The following is a 24454-nucleotide window of genomic DNA, read 5'->3' as shown; positions in this document are numbered from 1 at the left end:
TTTTTGTTGTGTATCTATGAATTCATAAAATTAAATGTAAAAGTTGAAGTTCAGTCACCCAGGCTAATTTAAAACCTTTATGCTGTCTTTGTGAAATGATAGTATGACACTCTGTGCAAGTCACAAGTCCTCTCACATTTCTTTATATTTCCCTCCTTGTGGAGTCAAATTAAATATTATGTATTTCAATTTTAAATCTAGAGGTAGACTTTGAATAAAAGTAACTGATTTGTTATTATTTAGACCAGCACTGCAGAGATCTTTTTTTTCCTTCACAATTTAAAACATTTTTGCCTCGTACTGTTTATCCTCTAACTGTGACTATGTTGGAGCATAAGCCAGCGTATCTCTCGTGCCGGCCCAAAGCCTGGGTAAGTGTGTTGTGTCAGGAAGGCGTAACACACTTTTCCCAAAACAAACATGCGAGTTCATCCAAGTGACACCATACCAAATTGGTCGAGGCCCAGGTTAATAACAACCACAAACAGGGTTTAATCCATTTTGTTACATTTTTATTGTTTTCTGTGTTTATTTATGTGTATCTTTTATTATTTAATCATTATTTTAGACCAGGCACCACTGTTTTTCTGCTTCTCAGACATTAGTCTGTCTCATGCTTGTTTGTCTCGTTTATCTCTATATGTCCCTGTGATGGACTTGCGACCTGTCCAGGGTGTCCCCTGTCTCTCTAACACTGACTGCCGGAGACGGGCACCAGCTCCCCACAACCCAGAAAGGTGACGCGGGTAAAGAAAAAGGATGGATGGATGTTAAAAATATTCAATGGGCATTTATTTGCAGGCTTTAACTTCTTTGAATGATTCCTGCAGGGAGGTTGAAATCTCACTGAAAAAGTTGTTGTGAGGAATATCAGCCACCATATAGACCATATCTTTCTGGGGACAAATCTCCACTTCTCTATTTTATTAACTGATAATTAAATAAAGCTTTGTTTAGAATTTCTTGAAATGTAACAATTGTTGTAATGCTGATAATAGACAGCTGTGTCTCTCAATAAATGTTAATAACATGAAGCAAAAAATGTCCTGATCTTTCAGTTAGGAGAAAGAATAATTTACATAAAATATTCAGCAGCAGGGAGTGATCCAGAATTTGACAGACTTACTTTGAATATCTAAGTCAGTTATAAAGCCTTTTAAAGCAGCTAAAATGATTCTTTCTCCATACAAAGTGTACTTTAGGTGAAGTCTTTGTTTTAGAGTCCAGTTTTCTTTTTCATATAGCATTCTTTTTCTAGAAATCTCAGCATATTAGATTTGATTTCACATTTTTACCGTTGATTTTTTTAAATGCATTTCATGACACCTTTCTGTATTTAAAGCAGTTGTCCTCCCCGTCTTTTCAGAAAGAACCTCAGGTTAGCCCTGGTTTTGATGACAGTTCTGTAAAGCTGCCTTCATTATTTTTTTTCTGTTATTGCAAAGCAGCCTCCTTTAGATTTTCAAGCCTCTGGCATTTGCCTGACTTGATTATTCATTTGACATATCTTAACGCTGATCGGGAGACATTTTCCTCTCCCCAACTGTGGTGTTCCACATGCAGCAGATCAGGTGACATTTGTGTGGCAGAAATGTCAAAGCTGTAGTAAAAGAGAAAAAAAGATGGGGTGCTTATATTCCTGGGCAAGCCAAAGGGTTAGTCTTTAACAATGTGACCATTACTAAAGGGTAATAAAGTACAGATCTCTGCACTATGAAGATGTCATCAGTTTATAGAGTTACGTTGAGAGCAGCTGCAATCTACAAAAGATGATTTGGTCAACTCTGAAAAAGACATTTATCTCAATATTCTTATTAGTCACCATTTAGTTTTCTTTCCAGTGTGTATTTTTAACAAAATGCTTAAAGGTAGTGGTAAATTTACTTTGTTTTTGTCGCCTAAATCATTGACCATACGTTTTAATGTAAAACTGTCTGTAACCTATAGGAGAAAAAAAAGTTCAGATTAAATCATAAAATATCACATTTAAGACTTGATTAATGGGTAAAATTAAAGTTGAGCTTGGCTTAACATTAGAGAAAGGTTACAGTAAATTCATGTAAATCAATTAATCCGAAGTTACAGAAGCAGGGGTGTGTGTGTGTGTGTGTGTGGGTGTGTTTTTAAAGCCATGTTAAGGCAGGTGTTTCTTGCACTTGTAATTAAATGTCAGGAAAATACCAGAGCGTGAACTTTTCTCCCATATCCATTTTATATGTGTGGTTGTAAATATGTTTGTTTTGTATTGTTTCTGACTTTGTCTGTGCTCATTTCATCACACGCCATAAGTTAAAACTTTTTTAACCTCATTTTAATCCAACCAATGTTTGGTACGATAGCAGAAATGTATGTGTGTGTGGGCAATAATAAACATTTGATGTATAAATTGTTCACTATGATTGATTCTGTATCTTAGGGATGTTCCAAGTCAGTGAAAGTTAATTTTCCGTTAGTGGAATGAGCGGAGTCCAATGGCTGCCTTGAAGGTAGGAAATCAATCTAAGCTCTTCTATGGCTGTGTAATAATGTAAAGTGTATGCATTTTGGATTAATGGCCTAATATATATACAACCACTGGTGCAGTGCTTTAATAATTCCTATTCAGTTCCTGAAGCTGCACTAATCAATATTTTTCTATAATGATGATTGATCAATTTTGGTGCAATGTGAATGTTTGCACCCTCAGAGATCCACCAAAATCGGAAGCATGCAGCTCCTGACAATCATTTTAGGTCCGTTTTTGGGGTCTTATTTGTATAAATTCATCATGAGACCAGAGGTCTAAGTAGAGCTACCTGAACGTCTGTTGATGTCTCAAATCAATGTTTTAAAATACTGTGCAAAAGTTTTAGACAACACATTTTATTAGATTAGCTTTTCTTTCAAAGCCTTCTGCTAATGCTACTCTCACACACCTGAGGGTGAAACTGAAAATGTAGGATAGAGTCTGTAAAGGTCAAGAGTCATATTACATTTCTTCATAATTTGCTTTCTAAGGAGCCAGACGTTCTTGTCATTTTTAACAGGGGTCTTGATCAATTGTTCTTCAGGTTTTCTAAAAGTCTTTCAATGCTGTTTTTTGGACTATGGCTGCTTTTTCACTCATTCTCTGTCCAATACTTGACCACAACAAACATATTGTGCAGTGCATGTTTAGAAATGAGAAACTTAACAATTGGGAGAAAATAAGGAAAATCAGGCCTTTCTTAAAAAAAAACAACAAAAAAAAATAATTTCAACTTCTTGGAATCACAATACAGAGAAATGAGCAATGACTCATTACTTTTGCACAGTGCAACACTGTTATTTCATGAAGATTAATATCAGCAGCCTGAGCTTTTAGATTCAGTATTCGGTTTGGACGGCAGCAATAACAGAAGGTTTCGTAAAAGAAAGTTTCTCGCATTTTGCATTATACCTTTTTTAGTCAAGTAGGCTTTAACTTTAATAAGATGTGATTTGGGTAATGAGGGAACCTTCTCCCCCTGTTCAGCTTTATGTCTAGCGATGCCTCTGTCACCAAGTCTTTCTCTCTTCGACTTGCAGACACCCACACACACTTTAGAGCAGGTTACTCTGTGTCAGTGACTGTTCTGTGTTGAGTGTCTGTGGGCGATGTGATGAAGTCGAGTTACTGTGGCAATTCTCTGTTGCCGCGGTGACGCTTTCTCAACAGCCAAATGCAGCATACAATCACAGACACGCACACACATGCTGACTAACACCTCTGCTTAGGAACGGAGAAGGAAGACGGGAGAAGCAACGTGTCAGTGTGGTTGCAATTAAACAGACCCACACATGCACACTTCCAGACATAAAGAATCTTGACTTCACCATTATGTACTCCTACATAAATACAAGCCATCCAGGTAGAGCTACCCTACTTTAAAGAGTCCAGTCTACAATGTTTACTGTGATCTATGACAAAAATGCAATATGATATTAATTATTGTGTTTTCATTGAAGTGAAATAAAGAGAAAATAAGAACTGTTTTACCAACTATTTACATGTGTGTCTTGTAAAAGCTCACACTATCTTTTTTGCAGTGCACAACACTGCAACTGCTGCATTTCTACAGTGGCTGGTGAGATTAAAAAGGTAACTTAAAAAGAGCATTCCAGCTCAAGAGTAGTAATCTCTGGCTACGTCTGGTTTAAAGGTTGGAATTTTAATAGCTCCAGAAAACGCCACCTTTGTGACTTGACATTAAAACCTTGTGGGAGCAAGATGGCTCCGGCTGAAACTTGGCCTTGCTTGAAAACAATCACAGCTCAAGAATCAAGTACTTTTGTCATTTTGTGAATCTTCACCGTCGACCTGTTCAGGCAGCCTTCCAAAGACAAGCTTGAACACAAACACCGTGTCCGCTTTTGTCACAAGTTTTTTACGTGAAAACCGTTGTGAATAAAACGCAGCAGGACAGTGAGGTGGCCGTCAAGCAATTCAAGATAATCAAAAGATTATTTGTGCACACAGTTTGACTTTAAGGTGAACTGCAGAAGCAGCTGTATTTATTGTCACCCTTGGATTAAGTGTATAAGTGTAAAGGACAGCATTTTTTATTTAAAACAAAGACCACTTATCAAATTAACCTCACACCGAGCTGTCTATGTCTTTGGGTCCACAACAGTATGTCTCAAGTGAAAATATATATCTGTACATTTCTTTTGATTATCCGTGTCTGTGTCGCAGAGGCAACAGGTCAAGGAGGAAAACTTAGAACTACCGCACAATTTGTCAGCTCTCATAATGTGATTGGGATCAGTCTCAGCCTCTACCACACCTAATTTTAGCACAGTATCTATTCTACAGAATCGGCTGAGTTGTGGTCTTTTTTGTGAATGTTAGGCTGACTCCAAAAGTTAATCAGTTGTAGATGTACATCCAATGATTAGTTTCTGAACGTTTCAATAAAATCTTCCCAGCAGTTCCCATGAGATATTTTGGTAACAGACACACACACAAACACAGGCAAAAACATTACTGTCTGTCTTCTGATTCTGACTGTAAAGCTTGTAAAAGAAGATGTGAAAAGAATAAAAGAGTCAGAGTAATAACATCAATCAGACAGCATTAGCGGAGCAGATAGAAGTGAAACTGTGAAGCAGGATTAGATGACAGCTAGACACACAAATGTAACAGCTATCAACCACTTTTTCTATTCCCCCTCTCTCCCTCCGACCCCATTATTCCATATTGTTTGTGCAACTTGCACGCTTTCATTTATCACACACACACACACACCTATAATCACCTTCATTTTAAATTCCCACAAAGACAAACCATGTTTTCCGCTCGCCTGGATGCTTCACATCGCCACATCTTTTACTGTTCGAGACAACCACTCATGCATGTTCACACACACACACACACACATCCACTCAGTCTCCCTCTTCCGCCTGCCTGCTCTGACAGTCCTACAGCTGTACAAGAGCTCCTTCCTGTCCTGCCCGCCCACCTGCTGCATTGTGCGCACCACAATCCTGAGACAGAAAGCATCTTTTTCAACCTTTCCAAGTGAGAAGCACTTGAGTAAAAGTGTCATCTCTCTTGTGAATGTCACTCAGAATGTCCCCTTTTAGAGCCTGCTTTTACATTCACAGCTGGAGCGGGTAGGAGACATGTTTATGACCTTTCCACGGGAGCGAAAGACAATGCCAGGAAGCTGTTGAAAAGGCGAGCGAGTGTGCCGCCGTATCGCACCGTTTCACCATCAAGAGATATGAACTGTCAACACGCAGCGCATGGCAAATGCTGTGGTTCATTATCACCTGCTGCCGAAAGGTGAAGGCAGGCGATCGTGTTCCTTAACAGATTCAGATGAGAATTTAAGTTGAAACAATTGCTGTGGGTAAATACAGCGGTCACCCCGCTCAACAGAGGCAGGTCATCAACGGGAAGCAGACCCAGTCAGCTCAGCGCAGGAGCAAGACACGACAGCAACAACTGAATGGAAACATCAAAGAGAAAATTATAAAGTTGAAACAGAAAAGTCGTTGAAATAAAAGTAAACATTTAAGTGGGAAACAATTGCTTAATACAACCGACACAGAAATGTGTGAAGAAATAAACACTCATAATTAATTTTTGTTTTATCATGTGTACTTTAATCTGAAACTTTTATTCTAATACAAGCAAAAACAGAATCCACTTTTTTTTTTTAAATACATTAAATGTTATGACCATAAGACCTGCTGCCTTTCATGTCAGAGTTTATACAAAGATTATCTTATTCTGAGAAATTATGGTGTTGAGAGTTTGATGCATTTTGGTCCAAACTTGAAAATAATGTTTGTTAGCAGGCAACGTATGAGTTCTGAATGACTCTCAGCTAATACCAGAGAAAATCTGTAAACTGAAACAGTTAGTCATTTCTGGTTAGCTGAGGTAAATTAGCTCTGGTGGCCATCTTGAATTGCTCCAATAGTTAATGGCAAAAGTTTTAAACTAAGGTCTTGTGTGATCAGTTAGAGCTCAAAGTATGAGCTGTGGAGGACTCCTAAAAGGAGGCAGGTGAGCATGTCCATGATTCCTGACAGAAAAATGCCCTGAACGTCTTTGTTGCTTTTGTACCGAGCATAAGTCATATCTGTGGGATGTTTGTAAATGTGTTTTCTTGAGTTTATTGCTCTGCCGGCTGAGTGTTTCTCTACAGTGGAGGACTGACTTCTTGTTCTTTTATGAACTTGATCAACTGTGATGTATTTAGGTGAGGCTGTCCTCTGGTTGTGTCTCTACAATACTAAGTTTCAAACTTGCATCTTGTGTCGTCTCCTCTCCTCTCCTTTCCACTGTACCCACACTCTGATGTTCAGTCACTCCCTGGTCTGAAAGATGCCCTTCTTCACTTTGTTCTGTCGTTTTTCTCTTTCCTGTCATGTTTTTACTTTTTAGGTGAGTTTTTGGCTTTTCCAGCCTATCACCGGCCTTGGTAAAGTAGTTTTCCAGCTGTGCCACGGGTCCCTTACTGGAGAAGAGTTGTTCCAGGTACGCCTGAGCGTACTGATCTGAGGTGATGAGGTCCAAACTCTCAGGTGTAGCATCGGGCGCAGAAACTTGCATTCTTCTCTCTGTTAAATGAAGCTTATTTTAGTTAGACGCAACACAGCTGAGAGAGACGGTTCCAATATGACCGACGGAGTTTACCTATCTCTGCCTCCATGACAGAGAGAGGGATGTTCACGCTGTTCCCCATCTCTCGGTCTGTCACAGTGAGTCCCGTCACGGCACCCTCCTCCGGCACATCCCTGGACGGGTCAAAATTTGGCAGCAGACCTCCTCGACATTTCACAACACAGACTGTGTTAGACTTATAACTCCTACAGCGTGCAGAATGGGGTGTGATGGGATGGGAGGAAGAATAGGACAGAAAATGTTGATCAAAGCATTCTTCTTCTTGAGAGAAAAATATCCTGCGTACATGTGCCGTCTTAAGAGATCCTTCAGCGCTCACTCAACTTTCTTTCTAAAATGAACTTTATAAAACCTTACTCATAAATTTGGACTAAAACTCGATTCATTAGCTCAGTGCTCGAGGGGGTGCTGCTTCTCAAACTGATTAATGGGTTCCGTTTTAGCTGTCAGGTTTTATTCATAATGTTGATTATGGAAGAACTGACAGGCTGAATGTTTTACGGCAAACAGAAAAAAACTAAATAAAAGCTGAAATTTTAGTGCCGCACTGTTTCGAGACTCAGAGCTCGGCTGAGTAAACAACGCAAAGAACTTCTCGCATGACTCTAACTTGAGTTCCCACAATCAGTGTGTTTATCCTTCATGTGTTTTCCCTTGAGATCTGGATGTTTGCAAAAGCGCACACAGACATGGGCGTGTGTCAGATGACCATCAACGTGCCACATGTGTCACCAAAAAGACCACTGTGCAGATTTGAGCTCTAATATATCCATCCATTCATCCGTGGTTTTAAATCTCCTAAATGATTGGTGCATTGCTGATTTTACAGTTTTACCTATAGACAGGAATGATCTGTTTGAGGTCCTCCCTGTACAGATTCAGCGCAGCCCTTGCAGATAAGGGCTCGGCCTTGCCCTCGAGGCAAGCCAGGTGGACCAACATCTGGATGTGAAACGCAGCTCCGCAAGCCCAGTGTCTCAGAGACCTGAGGAGGAGCACAGAGACAGGAGCACTCGAAGCCACTGCAGAGCATGGACCCAAAGATGCTGCCATTTCACCAAGTCAAATACCCCTTCTACGCCACACCGCCGTAGAATCCTCTTCAAAGGTCGTCTCTCACCTGGAGTCACAGTCTCCCCCCAGCAGACAGGTCTTCAGCTGCGTGAGGATCAGACTGAACTGGGCTTCGAGTCTGACGGAGTCCTGGATTAACCTGCTTTTATCATTCAAGCTGATTCTGCAGCGCTTCAAGTACTCCTCCATCACTTCCTGAAGCTCCCAGATTCTCTGTTAAAGGCAAAAATAAATAAATAAAGCATGTACAGTATATTGCATTTGCTTTGTAACAGTTAGAAGTACCTCTGCCTTTTTTTTTGTTTCATTTTTTTTGCCTCATCAGAACATTTTACAGCTCTTTTACATTAAACTGGAGGCTGAAATGGAGTCTGTTTGATGGAACGATGAGACTAAGCACTTCTTTTCCATCTAGATGATGATTCCCTATTTAGATGTAATTCTGGTTTCATCCCTGGAGCTTTTTTCTTTTTTTCCGTAATGCTCTTACGTCTATGGGTCTTAAACTGTAGTGGTATGCAAGCTCACCCTAGTGGCACGCAGAAGAAATTTTATTATTACTCAGTTCACAAGTCTGGACACCAGCTCAAGGCTTCCACGTGATCTGCAAACCTTCTGGGTCCTTGCTAACATGCAAGTGCGTACTCTTTTGGGGGTCAGCTGCATCTAAGCACTACCTTTTTGTTTAGAATATACATAGTCGACATGTAAGAAAAGCATTCTAGGTTGCACGTTGTTGGCCTCAGACGGGCCTGAAGGACCCTTGCCGACTGGTACAGCTGATTAAATTTACATCAAAAAGGAACTTCTTGCTGTGAGGCAACAGTGCTAACCACTAATGCGCCGTGTTGTCTTAAAATTTTTCCTAATGGTATGGGTAAATTTGACTCACAAATGATCTGAACTGAATATATTCTCTTCCTGTTTCAGGAAGCACCCTCATTAGTGAGTCTTTACCTGACATGACGATGACCCAGCTGACCTCCCCGTGTCTCCTGATGACTGTTTTGACGACGTGTAGGCCATATCCATCACCATGGTGACCACTAACCCCACCAGGGCGGTCAGGCTCGGCTCATCCGAGAAGGACGCCAGTCGGCCAATCAGATCCTTCAGGTAGGCGGGCACCCGGTTTCCGATTTCACTCTGCAACTGAGTAAGGAGGAATAAACAAAAAGTGGGGACACCAGAACCAAAATGTTTACAATCATCAATCTCACTGATATAAAACTGGTAAATGTTTTTGGTGCTTTTTAAGAACAAACGTTAACAGCATTTTATCTTCATCATATTGGTCCCCGGCTTCCTATTTCATTGATTTCTGACCTCTTTACAATTCCCAGCGGGGCTCTTTTGTTTTAAAACAGAGTGGTGCTTCGTTTCGTTCCATCCCTCTTTCTTAACTGATTCGAGGCAACAGCGTCTTCCCACTCCTTCTGTTAAATCTCCGACTGCAGTTCAGGACATTGGAAATTTAGAATAATATGACAAATTCCAGCTGGAAAAGGGGTATGATTATATAAGTTATACTTCTTCATACTCCTTTTCAGACTCATAATCACCGATGTGAAGTGTCTTCAAGAAAGTTACAATGTACTATGTGTTTATATTACACTATCGGTGAAAGGTTTGTCTGAAATAAATTATTATCATCATCATCATCATCATCAGTGGATTTACAGAAATCAATGAGAGTTTTTACCCACTCTGTTTAAATTAGAGGGAGCACACCACCTAACGCCGTCTTTTGCATCTGTGCAGCTCCAGCAACACTCAGGCTGTCACAGCTTGTTAACCTGCTGCATGTTCTGGTGCTTAGACGACAGAAAAACTTTGAATTCTGAATTCAGAGAAAAACAAGGTCATTGTTTTGGGCCTCTGAAAAATTAGAAATTCAGTATCAAACCCTGATATCACTTTTGATGGTGTCACCTTTTCATCTAGTGCTACTTTTAGGAACCTTGGCATCACTTATGACCAGCACTAATCTTTTAACTTGAAGTAGCATCAAAGTTGGTCCTTTTTTTAATCTACAAAATATCTCTTATCCCAAAGTGATGCTGAGAAACTGATTTAAGCGTTTGTGACACGTCGGCTTGATCCATGACAGGTATCAAGAATAAATACTGGAAATCAAGCAGGGAGGTGGAGGACATTATTGTAGACCGCTAAGTTTACAGTTTCAACATAACCTGTCTTTTTATCCACATGCTTTACTCAACAAATCGGAGCATAAATATGTGCGAACACATCAAAACTGTCAGACTTTTCCATCCCATACAGCTCCTCTATGGACGTCAGCATCGCTGACCTATTTTCAGTCACTTCAGCTGTTTCTGTAGGTAAACTAACACATGTGGTGGGTGGCATACGGTCACAAACTTTGCTTACAAACTTTTTAATTAAGGGACACATTAATCATAAGTATGAGAAAAAATATTGTGCAAATTTTACTTTATTCTTTTGTTGACTGATCTTCAAATCTTTTTATTTTTTATGATTACACTGCTGTGTACATTTTAAATCTGACATTTTTTATTACATCTCTGTGTTGCTCTGTTAAGCACTCTGGGTTTCACTTGTGTTCGTGTCATGGTGCCACGTTCTGAATAAGGTTCACCTGTTGCAGGTGTTCCTGCAGGCGGGCCTGAGAGACAGCGTTCTCCTTCTGATTGGCCAGGAGGAGAGGATGCACGACTCGGAGGTCAGGGACAGCACCTCCTTCTAACATGGCATCATGGATGACAGAACCAAGAGCCTCCTTCATCTGAGGGAGCTGCTCTTCTGAGGAGAGCAGCTGGCCCATGGTGGGGCGAGTGGTTTCCTCGGCAAACAATCCTAAAGAAAAACAGATTAAACAAAGACAATCGAAGACTGAATGTTTTTAAAGGATCAGAAACATAATGGGGGGAAAAAGTGAAAGACTTTAACGCTGTATAAACTGAAAACATGCAGCGTTTTCATTTAATTTAACGCGTTTCTACCTCAATATTCACTAAATAGTTTTCAAAACAAGCCCCCTAACATTTCCCACTACTATTCCAGCAGCTGTTGAGTCAGCTCTTGTCTATTTAGAACAACATACTCACTTCCCTTTTTGTCCTTCTTCTACTTCTAACAAGACGACACGGATACCTCAATGAAGCTCAGCAGCGAAACTACACCGCCCCCTGGTGGCGGCGGCCTGGAACAGCCGGTGGACTGAGCACCCGGGAATCTGAAAATTCAGACCCCCTAAGAGTTTGGGATTTTGTGAGAGATGTTCCGTCTAAACTAGGACGAGGACTCGTGCGCCAGAGTTTTGTGTGTGAAGCAGCAGTAATAAATGTCTTGTAAAGTGCGCGTCTGTTTCAGCTTGTAATGTTTGGTCTGTCTCTGCAGTGATGTCATTTAGAACTGCAAACACAAGCTATTTGTGAGTGTAAAAGCCTTAAATGAGGTGGCAGCCCCACCTGTCAGACATTATTAGGCCTTATCATTCAGTGCTGCAGGAAAGCAGATGGCGAAGGGACTGAATGGTCATTTTTAAAAAGGCCAAACATGGAGCTCAGATTAAGTGACAGAGGTGTTTGTGTGAAATGGTATTTGAATTCAGATTAACACACATTTAGTCAGAAATGCAGCTTGCCACTCTTTACATTGCATTCTTTGTGGTATTATTCAAAAGAATATTAATGTACTTTTTTTGCTGATGATAATATATTAAAATCTGATTATTTTATTTTTGTTGCAAATTGAAATTTAAATAAAAGAGAACTCTTCACTTGAGTTGTCTCAGTTCAGATTTGACTTAATGCTGGGTTACAGATTGGGTGTTTTTTAACCCAGCACTTTTTAGTGTGTAAGATCACAAACTATTATCTTTATCATTATGTAAATATTGAAATTATATATGGAAAAAAAATTGCATCAGTTATGATGAGTAAATTTTAGTTACTTTGACGATAATATAGTTTATTGCAGCGCACTGAGAGAAAAATGACTCCTTAATCAGTTAACAGCTTTTGTTTACAACATAATGTTAAACTCTCTGTATGTTTATCTTGATTTTCTCCCCTACATTGCTTATAAAATCATAGATATAAACATCGTAAAACTTTAGCAGAGTGTTGTGTGGCGCTCACTCTCTGAACATCTTTGACTCAAGAGTCATCCAATCAGCGGCTCCTTGAAAGAGCTGTCCTTGACCCTTCAGGGTAGGATGAACGTTAAATAATTACACTTGGACTTTATTTTTTCTTGTTTTGTCTGGCCTCAACAAATTCCAGACAGTACCACCCAGTTTCACCTTCCAACTTACGGTCAGCTGAGTTTTCAAGGAATGTTTGTCTTTGTGATTTCTCTGATGACCTTCAACAGATGTGTTTTATCTTTTTATTTTAAATGCCACCACCTTTATAATAGAGAAGAAAAGTCTCACTTGTTTACTGCAATCGGTGATCGTGGGGAACAGAGGGCAATGAATGTTTGAAAGGCTTGTAAAAGAAAAGATGAAAACCTGAAACTAACAGGCATGAAATAAAAGCAAAAAGCACCGACACGCAGAGAAATCCTCCTCAGCCTCCCCTGCTCTCACCTGTTTCTTCCACTCTTGTTGATCCTGATGTCTTCTGTCAGTTTCCTGTTCCTGGTCCAGCTGTGTTTCATGGGGAACTGGCCTCCCCGTGTCCCTCCATGGATGTTCCGCCCCGATGACACACTTCGCACTCCTCCGAGAATGATAAATCTTTAAACGTGCTCGCATCGCAAACTCACACATCAGCACTTCCAAACGTGCATAAATGTGCACATGACTAAGTGTGCCATCTAGCATCTTTGCACTTTTTTTTTTTCTTTCACTCTGTCTTTTTGTAAAGGTCTCATTTCCATTTGAGGGTGGTGTGATGACGGGACTAAAGAAGAAGGAAAAAACATGAAAAAAAGGGGATAAAAGAGCGAAGAGGTGGACGATGAAGAAAGGCAGAGGAAGAACGTAAGATGAGGCAAAAGGACAAACAGAACATTGAAGGAAAATGACAGATGGACAACCTGAAACACACACAATGAGTTTGACCTTTTACATGACAATCATCAGAGATTAGCAATCATCACACACTGAATGCTCCATTTTCATTTCAACACCACTAAAATCACAAATCTGATTTTCAGTTAGACAACAAACTGAGTGTTAGCATTTGTCTGATGTGTTTTCTAAAAAAGAGAAAAAAAAAGAAGAAAAAGAAACAAATCCAGTCAATGAAAAAACGAGTCCCAACCTTAAAGGACTCATTTTTTTGTGGGATGATATAGAGAACTTAAGAGGGGTCAGTGTCTTACCTGCAGCCGACAGCTTTCAGAATGATCTGTTTGGAGAATTAGGAAGAAGTTTAGGAGCAGGAGTCAAGCTGACGGCCTCTTGGAGGGCGGCCTATTCAGCAGAAAGTTTCTAATAATATCTAAAACAACTCAGACTTGGAAACATTTTATAGCAGCTAAAGGAAACTCTTCATTGTGAATCTTTACACCATATCACTTCTACACTTTTTTTGGTCCTAATTGGGTCTGTATAAGCAAGCAGTTTTATATTTGCTTATTTGAATTAATATTTAGGTACAGTAGCAAAAATCGCAAAACCAGCTCAACAGTACAGGTCACAGACTGTGACCTGCATCCCAACACTCAGGAATGTAACTGCATGTATTATCTGTGTAATATATTCTTAACTATGCTGTCCTCCTAATTATTAGCATTCAGAAGTTATTTTACACTGAGATAACAACTGGATAAGCACCTACCACTTCTTTATTGACTTTTAATCTTTTAAAAACATGACTTCTTTCAGGCTCTTCTGCAGATTTGCAATAATTTACACTCTTTAACAGGCAATATATGTTTTGTTTTTAAGTCTGCGTGATGCATTTAGGATTTGCGACCTGTCCGCAGTGTACCCCACCTCTCGCACAGGGACTGCTGGAGATAGACACCAGCTCCCTGCGACTCTGCATGGAAAAGCAGGTGATGAAAATGGATGGATGGATGGATGGATGGATGGATGGATGGATGGATGGATGGATGGATGGATGGATGGATAGATAGATGGATGGGGTAACCCATTCTTTCAACAGGCGCAACAAAAGGACTACAACACCACAGGTGGTACAAACTGCCTCCCTTTTGATGATGAAGTTGCTCTGACTCTTAATGTTTGTAACACCACTAGGCAACAATCATCAACAGTATCATCCTGTTGGCTCCTTCTTGTTTTGAGTGAGTGCCTGTATGGATGCAAACTGAGTGCATTAACAACATTTTTCATGACCGTCCTTCTCTGGGCTGCTCAGCCGGTGAAGCTCAACACACACTCATGCACAGAATTCTGCACTAATCAGTGAAATGCATAAAGTTGGGATTAAAAACTGGTATTTTTTGTGTCATTGATGCCAATTACTCATGTATGTTTTCTTTTCTTTATTGTTTTGGTCATCACTTTTGATTTCTCCTTTTTTCCCGTCCTCCAGTTTACGCATTCCTCATCCTTCCCCCTCCCCTTTTTTTGTTATTACCCACCTCCCTCCAGCCATCTACAGAGTGTGGAGGAGAATAAAAACAAGCTTAATGTACAGTGATAAATCATCGTTTGACCAGTGTGCCAGGCCGCATCAATTTTGTGAAGCTGCTGTGTTCACTTATCAGCGGTGGAGCTCATTATTGCAAATGACAGCTGCTGGAAAAATATTAATGTCTCTATTCTACATGGATGTCTAACAGTGGGAGCTGATTAAAGTCAGGATAAATTTAAGCATTAATTCTGGTTTGTTAGGGAAAAGTCTCATAAAGTCAACTTGTAATCTAATCATCATCCGTCTTATAAACTAATTAAGCTTGCATCTATGGCACAAGTTTTGACCAGGAGACAGTGGGTGGTAATTAGGTTATTTAAAATCTGTCCAGTGGTTCACAAGATATTTTGCTAACTCTACAGACAAACAAACAGTGATGTAAACAATTTTCAGAACTCTACTGAAATTATAGTTAATCATTCAGGAGAAATCAACACGGTCCCCTGATGTAATGTTGCATAATCCAAAGTAAAACCTATAATCGCTGTTGCACAAATGTACTCACTTATAATTCCTCACATTGTTACATTCTGCCTGGTGGCAGGTTGCACCGGACTGTCAGGGTTTGAGGGATTTTTTTTTTACAGCACAACAAGCGAAACGCTGCTCATCGACTAAGGTGAGAGGATTAAGTATGTTCGAGGTCATTAAAATGCCACAGAGAAAAGAGGGAGATTAAAAAGAAAATGTGTCACAAGGCAGGAGGAGAGACGGAGATAAGAAAGCAATTTAGGGTAAGTGTCAAAGCACATTAGGAAGGAGGACGTCTGCTTCAGATACCACATAAAAGAGCAGAATTAGGTCAAAGCACTGACTGCTGCTGCAGAATTTATTAGTTTCCCCTTCAGATTTAAGGAAACACCTGCCCAGAGCTGCCTCCGGTTTGCTGCAGTAGAAGTGCACAATGGTCCTGTTCAACCCAAAGTAGCATAAATAGGTGAGTGTGTATGTCTGTACCTAATGTGTGCTATGTCGTATTTGAAAATAAAATTTTTAATCAATATAATTGAGAAATCGAAAAATGCTTCAAGTTGAGTCACATTTTAACCACCTGAGTAATATTGATGAGGTCCCCATTTTGCCCCCAAGATAGAATGAAGGTGTAAAGAAATGGAAAGATGTGGGTTTTAGTCTGGGGTCTTCGTAGATTTGACGTGCTTCCCATAGATACCAAATCAGATCCCATCAGGTTGAATTTTGGGGAGTTTAGAAGACCAGTAGGATTATTTGTCAGTCACATAGCTGTCACTTTGATGCAAAACCATGCAAGGGACAGGTCCAACATTACACCTCAACAGCAATGCAAACATTTACTCACTTGACCAGTCAGTAGAGATATAATGTTGTGGCTGATTAAACTGAATTATCTTTATGCATTGCATTAAAAGTTCATATTTTACAAAGAAAATCAATACCATAGAGTCTTTGCACAAATGACAAAATGGTAATTGATTCTTTGTTTTAGAAATGTTGATATTAATATTAATAAAATACTATTTTATTTAATTGACTTTTTATGTGAGAAAGGGCGCCCTCTGCTGGCAGGGAGTGATTATCACTCTGATTACGTATTTCCGTTTCCGGTGTAAACATCGCGACTTTTACTGTGAAATTAAACCTCTTGTGGCCACATGCGTTGACAAGAAAAAATATCTTTTTATTTAACTTTTATTTTTTTTACAAAACAATGTCTGAAACTAGAGGTAATGGGAGTGTTGTTCGGTATTACTGCACCGCCGGGAACGGAATGGAGCTGTTTCTAGTGGACGAAGTGAAAGGAAAGTTGGCGGCTGAGGACGTGAGTGTTAGCTTCGTGTCTGTAAAGGTTGGTCTGAAGTACTAACAGGGACAGCAGCTAAACTAAACGAGACTGCAAAAACTCCAGAAAGATGCGTAAAAGTCGTTCCTCCTTGTGTGTTGACAAATGATCACAAGGAGCCAGCTGTCAATAAGAAAAACACACACAAGCTAACAGGAATATTACATGGGTTAATGCCTAAGCATAATCTCTTTTAGAATATTTCATGGCAACTCACCTGCAGTTAAACAGCTGTTTCTGGATGTTTTGTGAAACCATATTTACATTTAACTGAGAATCCTCCATTTTCTGTTACAATAATAAACCCTTAAGTTTTGACCTTTTTGCAAACAAACTTTGCATCTGTGTTTTCAGAATATCACCCTTTTTGACATCAGCAATCTGAAGCAGTTCAGTTCAGACATGTCTAGAAGTTTATCTGTCTTGTGTATAAAAAAAAATCAACCCTCACAGTTTCTGCTAAATGTGTTTTCAGATCCGTAAAGCCCAGTTTTTGAAACCAGCTTTTCCTACTGTGTTGACACAAAAGTTTTATAGCTCTGACGTTTAGACCTTAGCAACTGTTTGAAATTTAATGCAATTCAGTTTAGATGCTTAGCTGTACATGTGAGGGTTGAAGGGCTTGGGTTGACATAATCCTGTTGATTTCAAATATAAATATTTAAACCTGTTTAAATCAAGAAATCCAAAGGGAGTGAGTTTGTTTTACTTAATGTGTAGCCGAGACAACTATTAAAGAGCTATTAAATTTCTGTCTTGTTTTAAATCCAGGTACGTCAGATTCCGGGTAAGGTGTTGTTCAGTTCCTCTGCCACAATCGACAGAGTCAGTGGCCTGAAAGCTGCAGAGAGGCTCTTTCTGCTGTTGAAGGAAGACTCACCTTTCAGGCTGCCTTCCCACTCTAGTCCAGGTACCATCCTGTTACAGAAGTATAAATATGCATAGTGCAAAACAGGAGCAATGTTTTGGCATATATTCAACATAACGAAATGAAAACAAACCCTAGTGTTTTACCACTTTTGCACTAACATTTGCACTGCGTTCTCCGTCAAATCCATAGGAAAGGCTTCTTCTTTGCTGCAGACCAGACTGTTGGGGGACAGAAATCAGTGGAGCAGTGCTGTAATGACATGGAGCCGCCTGCAGAGGGAGCTGGCAGCCAGCCGAAAAGCTGACAAAACACAGAGAAATGCCATGGGGGAGAGAATGGAGAAAGAGGAGGGGAGAGGGAGTGAAGAGGGCGGAAAGTGCATTCTGGAGTCTAGGAAACGTACACGAGAGCTGAGTGAGGAGGAGAGTGAGCATAAGAGGCTGAGAAGTGACGAACAAAATAGACCAGAGACTCTGAAAAAGGAAAGAGAGGAGGATAATGTCAGAGAGACAAAAAACGAGGGACTTCAGGGCTTCACTGTCGTGAATAATGTAGCAGATCTGGATATTGAGAGTAGTAGAGGGAAAGAAGCAGAGCAAAATGAAGCAAACTTTCAAGTCAGTAGATCTGATAATGTGCAGGCGGGGCTGGAGCGTACTGTGGAAAACTGCAACGGGAAAATGAATCACCTGGGAGTAGATGTATTATCTGAAAATGTGGAAAATGGTAAGAAGATAGATCATTCCAGCAGAAAAGTAACTTCTGAATGTGAAGACAAGACTCACAGGAACAGACGGTCGCTGTCTTTTTGTTTCTCAGTTTCTTTTAGGGTTAACTGCAAGTGCAGTGGATCACTGTCCAGGTGCCTCAGTGCACAGGTAAATGTCAGGGTTCCTGTCTGTGTCTATCATATTTGGAAATTTAAACAACACACTTATTTTAAACTCCTTTTATTCACAAAAAATAAAATGGATAATCTGCTTCAGCTTGTCAAATGAACATAAGATAATACTTCTGTCTTCCAGCTGAATGTAAATACATCACAATCTCACAGAAAAGATATTTAGTGAAAATGCAATTTTAGCAAATATTACATGGATAAATATATATTTTCCAGGAGGTTAGTAAAGTGATGGGCGCAGGTCTGAGCAGACTGCTGGGCTGGAAGGCTGACCTGAAGAATCCACAGATGGAGGTAAAAGTTGGTCATTTACTGCATGTGTTTGATTGTGATAGTTGTAAAATGAACACTCTGGTTTCTGTCCTGTCATTTCAGATTCAAGTTAATAGTTGCATGCTCTGTTTTTTTCTTCTGCTTTTTTTGCATGCAGATAAATGTTTACTTGAGTGACGACTACTGCCTGCTGGGGATCCCATTGACCAGGTAATTATTAAACACTTTTATTAGGTATAACATTTACTGTGCTGTCTTTTTATGATCATTCAAAGTTCCATTCAGTAATACAACATACATTGCTGACAGACTTAAAGCTTTAAACATGTTTTCTCTGCTACAAACGTACCCTTTTTTGTTATATGTGTTTCTTACTGCTTTGTGCTTTTTCAGTACCAGGAAGTTACGTGTCGGATAATTAAAAACTCAATGGTCGCATATGAAATTGTTTCATCTTGTGGGCTTTATTTGATTTAAAAAGCAGTGATAAATAATGGAGCTTTCACTCTCCCCTCAGGATTCCTCTGGCTAACCGCAGTTACATTAAAACCACAGGTCTGAGGTCTACAACAGCCTGGGCCATGGCCTCGCTCGCTCAGATACAAGTAAGCTGCAGGACGCCTCGTCCTGTTTTCTTTATAATTTATGTTATGTGTTTATTTAAGCAAGTCAGAAGATAATTTTTCCCAAATATCACAAGCAAGGGGTTTTATTTGTCCTCCACGTACAATAGTTTTGTTTATTTAATGTGACCATTCAGCTGCTCGAAGTATTTATAGTCTCACTGGTTAATTTGCTGTTATTGTAATGTTGCCTTGTTGTAATAGTCAAATAACTTGTGGTTCATTTTACTGTTTGCTGTCTCCCGTTTCCCAGCCAGGCTTCAGTGTGGTTGATCCAATGTGTGGGATGGGAACCATCTTAATAGAAGCTGCACAAGAACACAAGGTTGGAGCGCAAATCTGTGCAATGCCTGGAGGGTTTCAAAATGGAGCAAGATCAAACTTATAAAAGCTCTTATGTCCGTTAATGCAAAGAGAGTTATAGAATATAACAGTACACTCTTGACTGTTTAATATGAGATGTTTGCTTTAGAGCAAATTGTGCAACACCATTGTAATGTGATGAACTGCTGTCACTGGGGTCCTTTAGGCTGCCTGTTTCCTGGGTGTGGACATTGATGACGGACAGCTACAGAAAGCCAATGAGAACATAGCGTTTGCAGAGCTGGGGAGCAGAGTACACCTGCTGAAAGCTTCATCTATGGGTAGAAAACCTGCAGAAATTATCACTGAATCACTGCAAATAATATATTGCTTCCTGTTTTTAGAGATGTGGAGCGTTCAGATCACTTAGGTGTTATAAGACGGTAAATGTTCAGGAAAGCATAAATGTTTTTATGCTTTTTCTGTAGATAAATACAGTATTTATTTGACTTCTTAAATGATATAATTTAAAGGCTATAATTGTCTTTTTCAGTAAAGCAATTATGAATGTTTTCAGAACATTTACTTAATGATTCTTATAAATTTAAAATATAAAATGCTTTGAATTTGGTCAGTGTCTTTGACTTTATTTAATATGTATCACAATGAACTGTGGCTCGTTTTTTTACCTAACTCATCTAAACTGAAACGCTAATGTTACCGTGTAGCTCACGTTGTGTTTCCTAAGTGGAAATCTTTAAATGGGTGTTTGGGCTGTGAACCTTTTGTCATTAATGCCTCTTTTCTCGTGTGTCTGTCTCTGTCGGAGCAGCCCTGCCTCTGCCCAGCTCCAGTGTAGACGCCGTCATCTGTGACCTGCCGTTTGGCAGAAAGTTTGGTACCAAAACAAACATGGCTACCGACCTTCCTCTCATCCTCAGCGAGATGGAGAGGTTTGTTTCTCTGTATGTTCGATCCAGGTGTTTGTTATAGATTTGTTTAGGGAATAATACAGTTTTATTTATTATTTTTATTTTCATTTGTGCTTGTGAATAGCCCAGAAAATCTTGTGGTTAAAAATGTGTTTGAAGTCCCAACTAATTTCCATTTTTTGTTTTGTTTATCTAGAGTCCTTCGTATTGGTGGCGTCCTGGTTGTTCTCCTGAGTCCTCAGTTGTCTTCTGTCCTGAAAAAGCTCTTGATCCAAAAACACACCGAGCCAATATCTAATGAGGAAATAAAGCCTCCAACGGGGATAGAAAACTGCCTTGTTCCATCCTCAGAGCAGCAGATTTTACAACGTCACTTAGATGTCAAATCGTCCCCTACCCAGGAAGGAGAGGAGAGGTTGTCATCTCTGCAGCACCAAACGACTCTCAGAGTCAGTTTAGGCGCAATAGATGGACTCATCCATAAATATGTAAAAACACTAATTTGATTAGCTTTGATAAAAGTTACGTTTCTAATAGTTGTTTTCTTTGTGTAATGTTGTGGAAAACAACTGACTGTGTTAAAATGAAACATTTTAGTTTTTATTTCATTTTTTAAGGATATCAAAATGTTTCCATGTAATGCTTTGGGTAGAGTTAACACCTCACAGCAAGAAGGTCACAGGTTCAAAACTCACCTGCATCCTTTTCGTGTGAAGTTTGCATGTTTCCTGTGCATGTTTTAGCACATTTTAATCAAGCTGACCTAAACTGAGAAAGGAATTTTCTTTTCTTTTTTTTTAAAGTGTAGACAAGTCTAAAGTGGCAGGACAAGCATAAAGGTGTGTGGATTTTTACTCTGGCACCACATTAAAAACCAAACTGTTGATCTTTCACAGTATTGAACACATTTCTAAACTATTAAAAGTTTCTGAGATGCTTTTCATACCAGTCATCATTTTTGACCTGTTGCAATTTAACCTAATTATGTCAGGTGACAGCTGTTTTTTTTCTTTATTTATTTGAAAAGTAGCTATTAGATAATAATAATATTTTTTATTTAAAGTGTCACAAGATGACATCTGGAAAGTTTTTGGTGGTGGGACTTTTTTGCTGCCTGTTACAGACTCCTTGAGCTGAGGCACATTGTTTTGCCATCTGCCACTCTTTAGCCCTGCTTAGCCCAGTTTTACACAGAGGGGCTGGACAGGCCAACTCACAGCTTAGTGTTTTCATTCATTTCTTCACTCCCATCCGAGGTGTCTGTTTTTGCTGCCAGAATTCTACAGTATCTAGATTTGTTGTCTTTGGATGATTACTCATTGTAAAACTGGATTACACAAACCTGATATGTCTTCACATGAATTGTGAATGTGTCATTTCAAAACACCCACAGTGACTAATTTTTTTCTTTTTAAGTTAAATTATTAAAATATTTAATCTTGAATCCAATTCGTTTGCCCAAACATTAAAAATCAAAGGCCTCATACAAACACCACAGAGAAGGAACAGCTTGAAGTCCACTGCGCATGCTCGGCTGCGCATTGGAAGCCATGTTGGAGCTACAGTGGATTCGGGCTGGGATTTTTGACGCCGTATGCTTTTCTTAAAATATCAGTTTTTTCAACTTCGTCGGCGTTCGTCAGCCGCGCGCGATTGGAAACGATGAACTCCAGTGTCGACCTGTCCCGGCGGAATCCGCAGGAGGATTTCGAGCTGATCCAGCGGATAGGAAGCGGCACGTACGGAGATGTGTACAAGGTAAGAAAAAAAAATAGCAGGGAGGGAAGCTTAGACGGAGTTCCATTTTCGGACACAGAGTCGTCAGTTTTAATGTTACTTATGTCTAGCTTTCCCTTCTGGTGGTATTGTTTTTAAGCTGTAGAACATGCAAACAGTTCGCAGCCACGAATAGTTCGTTTCTAATCTAACATCACGAACCTGTTTTTGCTCCGATATTCCCAGGCGCTGTATGTTTTTGCTACCATTCACGTCTATAATTCCATTGTCGGACACACTGCCCAAACTGCTCTGTGTTGATGTTTCTTGTTTGCTATTTTTTTACTCGACTGCTGGCAGACAGTGTGGACGTTGACGTAATGGTAGATCCCGTCAGCAGTAAAGGGGGGAAAATGCCACGGGTTCTGAGAAATCATAAATGATCCCAGCTAACGGTAACTGCGATTGTTTACTGCTTGTTGGGACGTCTGCTGTCCGACAACGGATACAGCGGATACTGCTAGCATGAAGAAGCTAACCTGGCCGCTTCCTTGGTTTCGTGGGAACATTGTGGAAAAAAAATATCACCCAGCAGTGATTTGATATGTGTGCCAGCACATAAAAGGGAACCGAAACCATTTACTTTTCTTTCCCCCTATAAAGTGCAATATTAAATTTACCGGCTAAACATGCTACAAATGACATGCCTAGCTTAGCCCTGACGAGGACTGACAGCTGCCTGGTTGGAGAGCCATTTTTACTGAAGCTCTAAACGGGCTGAGGAAGCTACGACTAGACTTGTTTAACTCCTGGTAACCGTGTGAACTAGTAAGGCTCTCGTGTGTATGTCATTTCTGAGCGGTGTAGTCGAGGTGAATCGCCGGAGCTGTTAAGTTTTTGGTGCCTCAGGTTTTCAAGGCCCTGCTGCGTTGGGAGCAGACAAGTCTGGGATCCAAAGTGGAAGGCAGGCAGTTCCGGAGCCAGCAGCCCTACAGTCCCCAACACAGCCACATCACCGAGATTAGTGCATGCCACATACCACAAACTGCAGGGACAGTTTTCCTCAAACATTTAGGCGAAGTTTACATCATCATAGGGAACCATTAAACCATACTATAGGTGGTATAATGTTTAGTAATGCTATATACTTATACCTGGGTGGATTAAAGTTCCTTAAGTTTGCTTAGTTCACATCATATTCAAAGATAAACTTTCCTCAAAGTCAGAAAAATTATGTATAAGGAAAAGCCACACTATTTCAAGTTTGCTAATTGCTTGTTTTATATGGTCAAACTTTAGACTCGTCAAATTTAGTGATGGGAAAATATTGATATGTTTGGTTGACCTCCTCGATGAAGACCCAAAAAACTAAAAATGTGACGTCGTTTCAAACATGTGGCTGGTATCTGTTCCAGTCATATGGTCAGTGTGTCATTCTTTGGAGTGTATTTTGCATATTGTATCCTCCTGTGTTGCGGCTAATCTTGTTTGTTTCTAATTAAAGTTCAGTATCTTGCCTCGCTGGAGACAGATAGCTCTGACCGAATATCTTCAGCAGGCCGGCAGCTGGGAGCTCCGTCGCCTGCCAGACCTGTCACAAACAGTACATAGCTGATTAATGTGCACTTGTGTGCCTTTTTAAAAGACAATTTAAGTCCAATGAAAATCATTTACCTGTTTACCAAAGGTTGTTTTTGTTTTTCTTTGTTGCTAATAGCAGATGTGTCCATTGATCAGAATGGTATGTTGTAAAGACGTATCATGTGGGGCTTGCCGTAGTTCGTGTTCATGGCAGGTGCTTGCAGAAGGTCAGTGCTCAAACCTGAAACTGTTGGATTAAAGGATGTGCTTCTGAGCACCGGGGCGTTTGGTAAGTCTCGTGGATGCCTATATTTGGTTCTACCACTGAGAGAAAAAGTCTGGCTTGGATAGGAATGTTTGAGCAGGAAACAAAGCATGAACTCTGCTAGCTTGTTTTCTCCTCTGTTTGTAGCCCGGCCTTTCTGTAATCGTAGCCAAAGAATGGGGTGGGGATTGGCTAATGTGGGGGACAGGCCCTCTGACCACCATATCACAGATTTGATCCTCCGAAGAATTCGCCCCAGGTGAAATATGTAGTGTCTAATTCTTCCTTTTTTCTTTTACACAGCATTGACAGATTTGTTTTTAAGCTGTTATTAATGCTTTCATGGGCAAGTAAGGATATGA

At 40.0% G+C, this 24454-nt stretch overlaps 3 protein-coding genes across 15 annotated transcripts in view; 2 read left to right on the top strand and 1 right to left on the bottom strand.

Moving 5' to 3' along the window:
- Positions 1 to 6085: 6085 nt before the first annotated feature.
- LOC108243109 lies at positions 6086 to 11421 on the bottom strand. 2 transcript variants are annotated; one of them, XM_017428349.3, is made up of 7 exons: positions 11299 to 11421; positions 10830 to 11047; positions 9167 to 9361; positions 8256 to 8422; positions 7971 to 8120; positions 7148 to 7320; positions 6086 to 7071 (listed from the first exon to the last, which is right to left on the bottom strand). In XM_017428349.3, the coding sequence occupies exons 2-7, from the start codon at positions 11013 to 11015 to the stop codon at positions 6707 to 6709; spliced, it is 1236 nt and encodes a 411-aa protein (XP_017283838.1). In that variant the 5' UTR covers positions 11016 to 11047; positions 11299 to 11421; the 3' UTR covers positions 6086 to 6706. The 2 variants fall into 2 exon arrangements, with proteins under 2 accessions (XP_017283838.1, XP_017283847.1); XM_017428358.3 differs by having other exon boundaries at positions 11194 to 11299.
- Positions 11422 to 16380: 4959 nt separating this feature from the next.
- Positions 16381 to 21473, top strand: thumpd2 (THUMP domain containing 2). Of its 2 annotated transcripts, none has more exons than XM_037973649.1 (11): positions 16381 to 16633; positions 17399 to 17537; positions 17688 to 18224; positions 18318 to 18376; positions 18616 to 18693; positions 18830 to 18882; positions 19190 to 19277; positions 19549 to 19620; positions 19825 to 19939; positions 20431 to 20551; positions 20727 to 21473. In XM_037973649.1, the coding sequence occupies exons 1-11, from the start codon at positions 16496 to 16498 to the stop codon at positions 21034 to 21036; spliced, it is 1710 nt and encodes a 569-aa protein (XP_037829577.1). In that variant the 5' UTR covers positions 16381 to 16495; the 3' UTR covers positions 21037 to 21473. The 2 variants fall into 2 exon arrangements, with proteins under 2 accessions (XP_037829577.1, XP_017284737.1); XM_017429248.3 differs by having other exon boundaries at positions 16382 to 16606.
- A 584-nt stretch (positions 21474 to 22057) lies between these two features.
- The window catches only part of LOC108244385 (mitogen-activated protein kinase kinase kinase kinase 3), a 36841-nt gene continuing 34444 nt past the window's right edge, over positions 22058 to 24454 (top strand). For 8 of the 11 annotated variants that reach the window (XM_017430584.3, XM_017430565.3, XM_025008444.2 and 5 more), the window contains exon 1: positions 22193 to 22288. In XM_017430584.3, the coding sequence (XP_017286073.1) occupies positions 22193 to 22288 (96 nt within the window). Of the gene's footprint in view, positions 22289 to 24454 lie in introns of all 11 variants that reach the window. The other 3 variants (XM_017430540.3, XM_017430610.3, XM_017430617.3) reach the window with 3 other exon arrangements.

Source organism: Kryptolebias marmoratus, linkage group LG22 (assembly GCF_001649575.2).
Source record: "Kryptolebias marmoratus isolate JLee-2015 linkage group LG22, ASM164957v2, whole genome shotgun sequence".
NCBI classification, from domain to species: Eukaryota; Metazoa; Chordata; class Actinopteri; order Cyprinodontiformes; family Rivulidae; genus Kryptolebias; species Kryptolebias marmoratus.
This window is presented reverse-complemented; position numbering and strand designations above follow the sequence as displayed.

Excerpts from the sequence above, each read along its gene's own strand:
- LOC108243109 (XM_017428349.3), bottom strand. The coding sequence starts at position 11,015 with ATGGGCCAGCTGCTCTCCTCAGAAGAGCAGCTCCCTCAGATGAAGGAG. Across the intron at positions 9,362-10,829 it reads TGCAGGAACACCTGCAACAG|TTGCAGAGTGAAATCGGAAA; the intron begins GTGAACCTTATT and ends CTCCTTACTCAG. Across the intron at positions 8,121-8,255 it reads GGGGGAGACTGTGACTCCAG|GTCTCTGAGACACTGGGCTT; the intron begins GTGAGAGACGAC and ends GCTCCTCCTCAG.
- thumpd2 (XM_037973649.1), top strand. The coding sequence starts at position 16,496 with ATGTCTGAAACTAGAGGTAATGGGAGTGTTGTTCGGTATTACTGCACC. Across the intron at positions 18,225-18,317 it reads ATCTGAAAATGTGGAAAATG|TTTCTTTTAGGGTTAACTGC; the intron begins GTAAGAAGATAG and ends TTTGTTTCTCAG. Across the intron at positions 19,940-20,430 it reads GCTGAAAGCTTCATCTATGG|CCCTGCCTCTGCCCAGCTCC; the intron begins GTAGAAAACCTG and ends CTGTCGGAGCAG.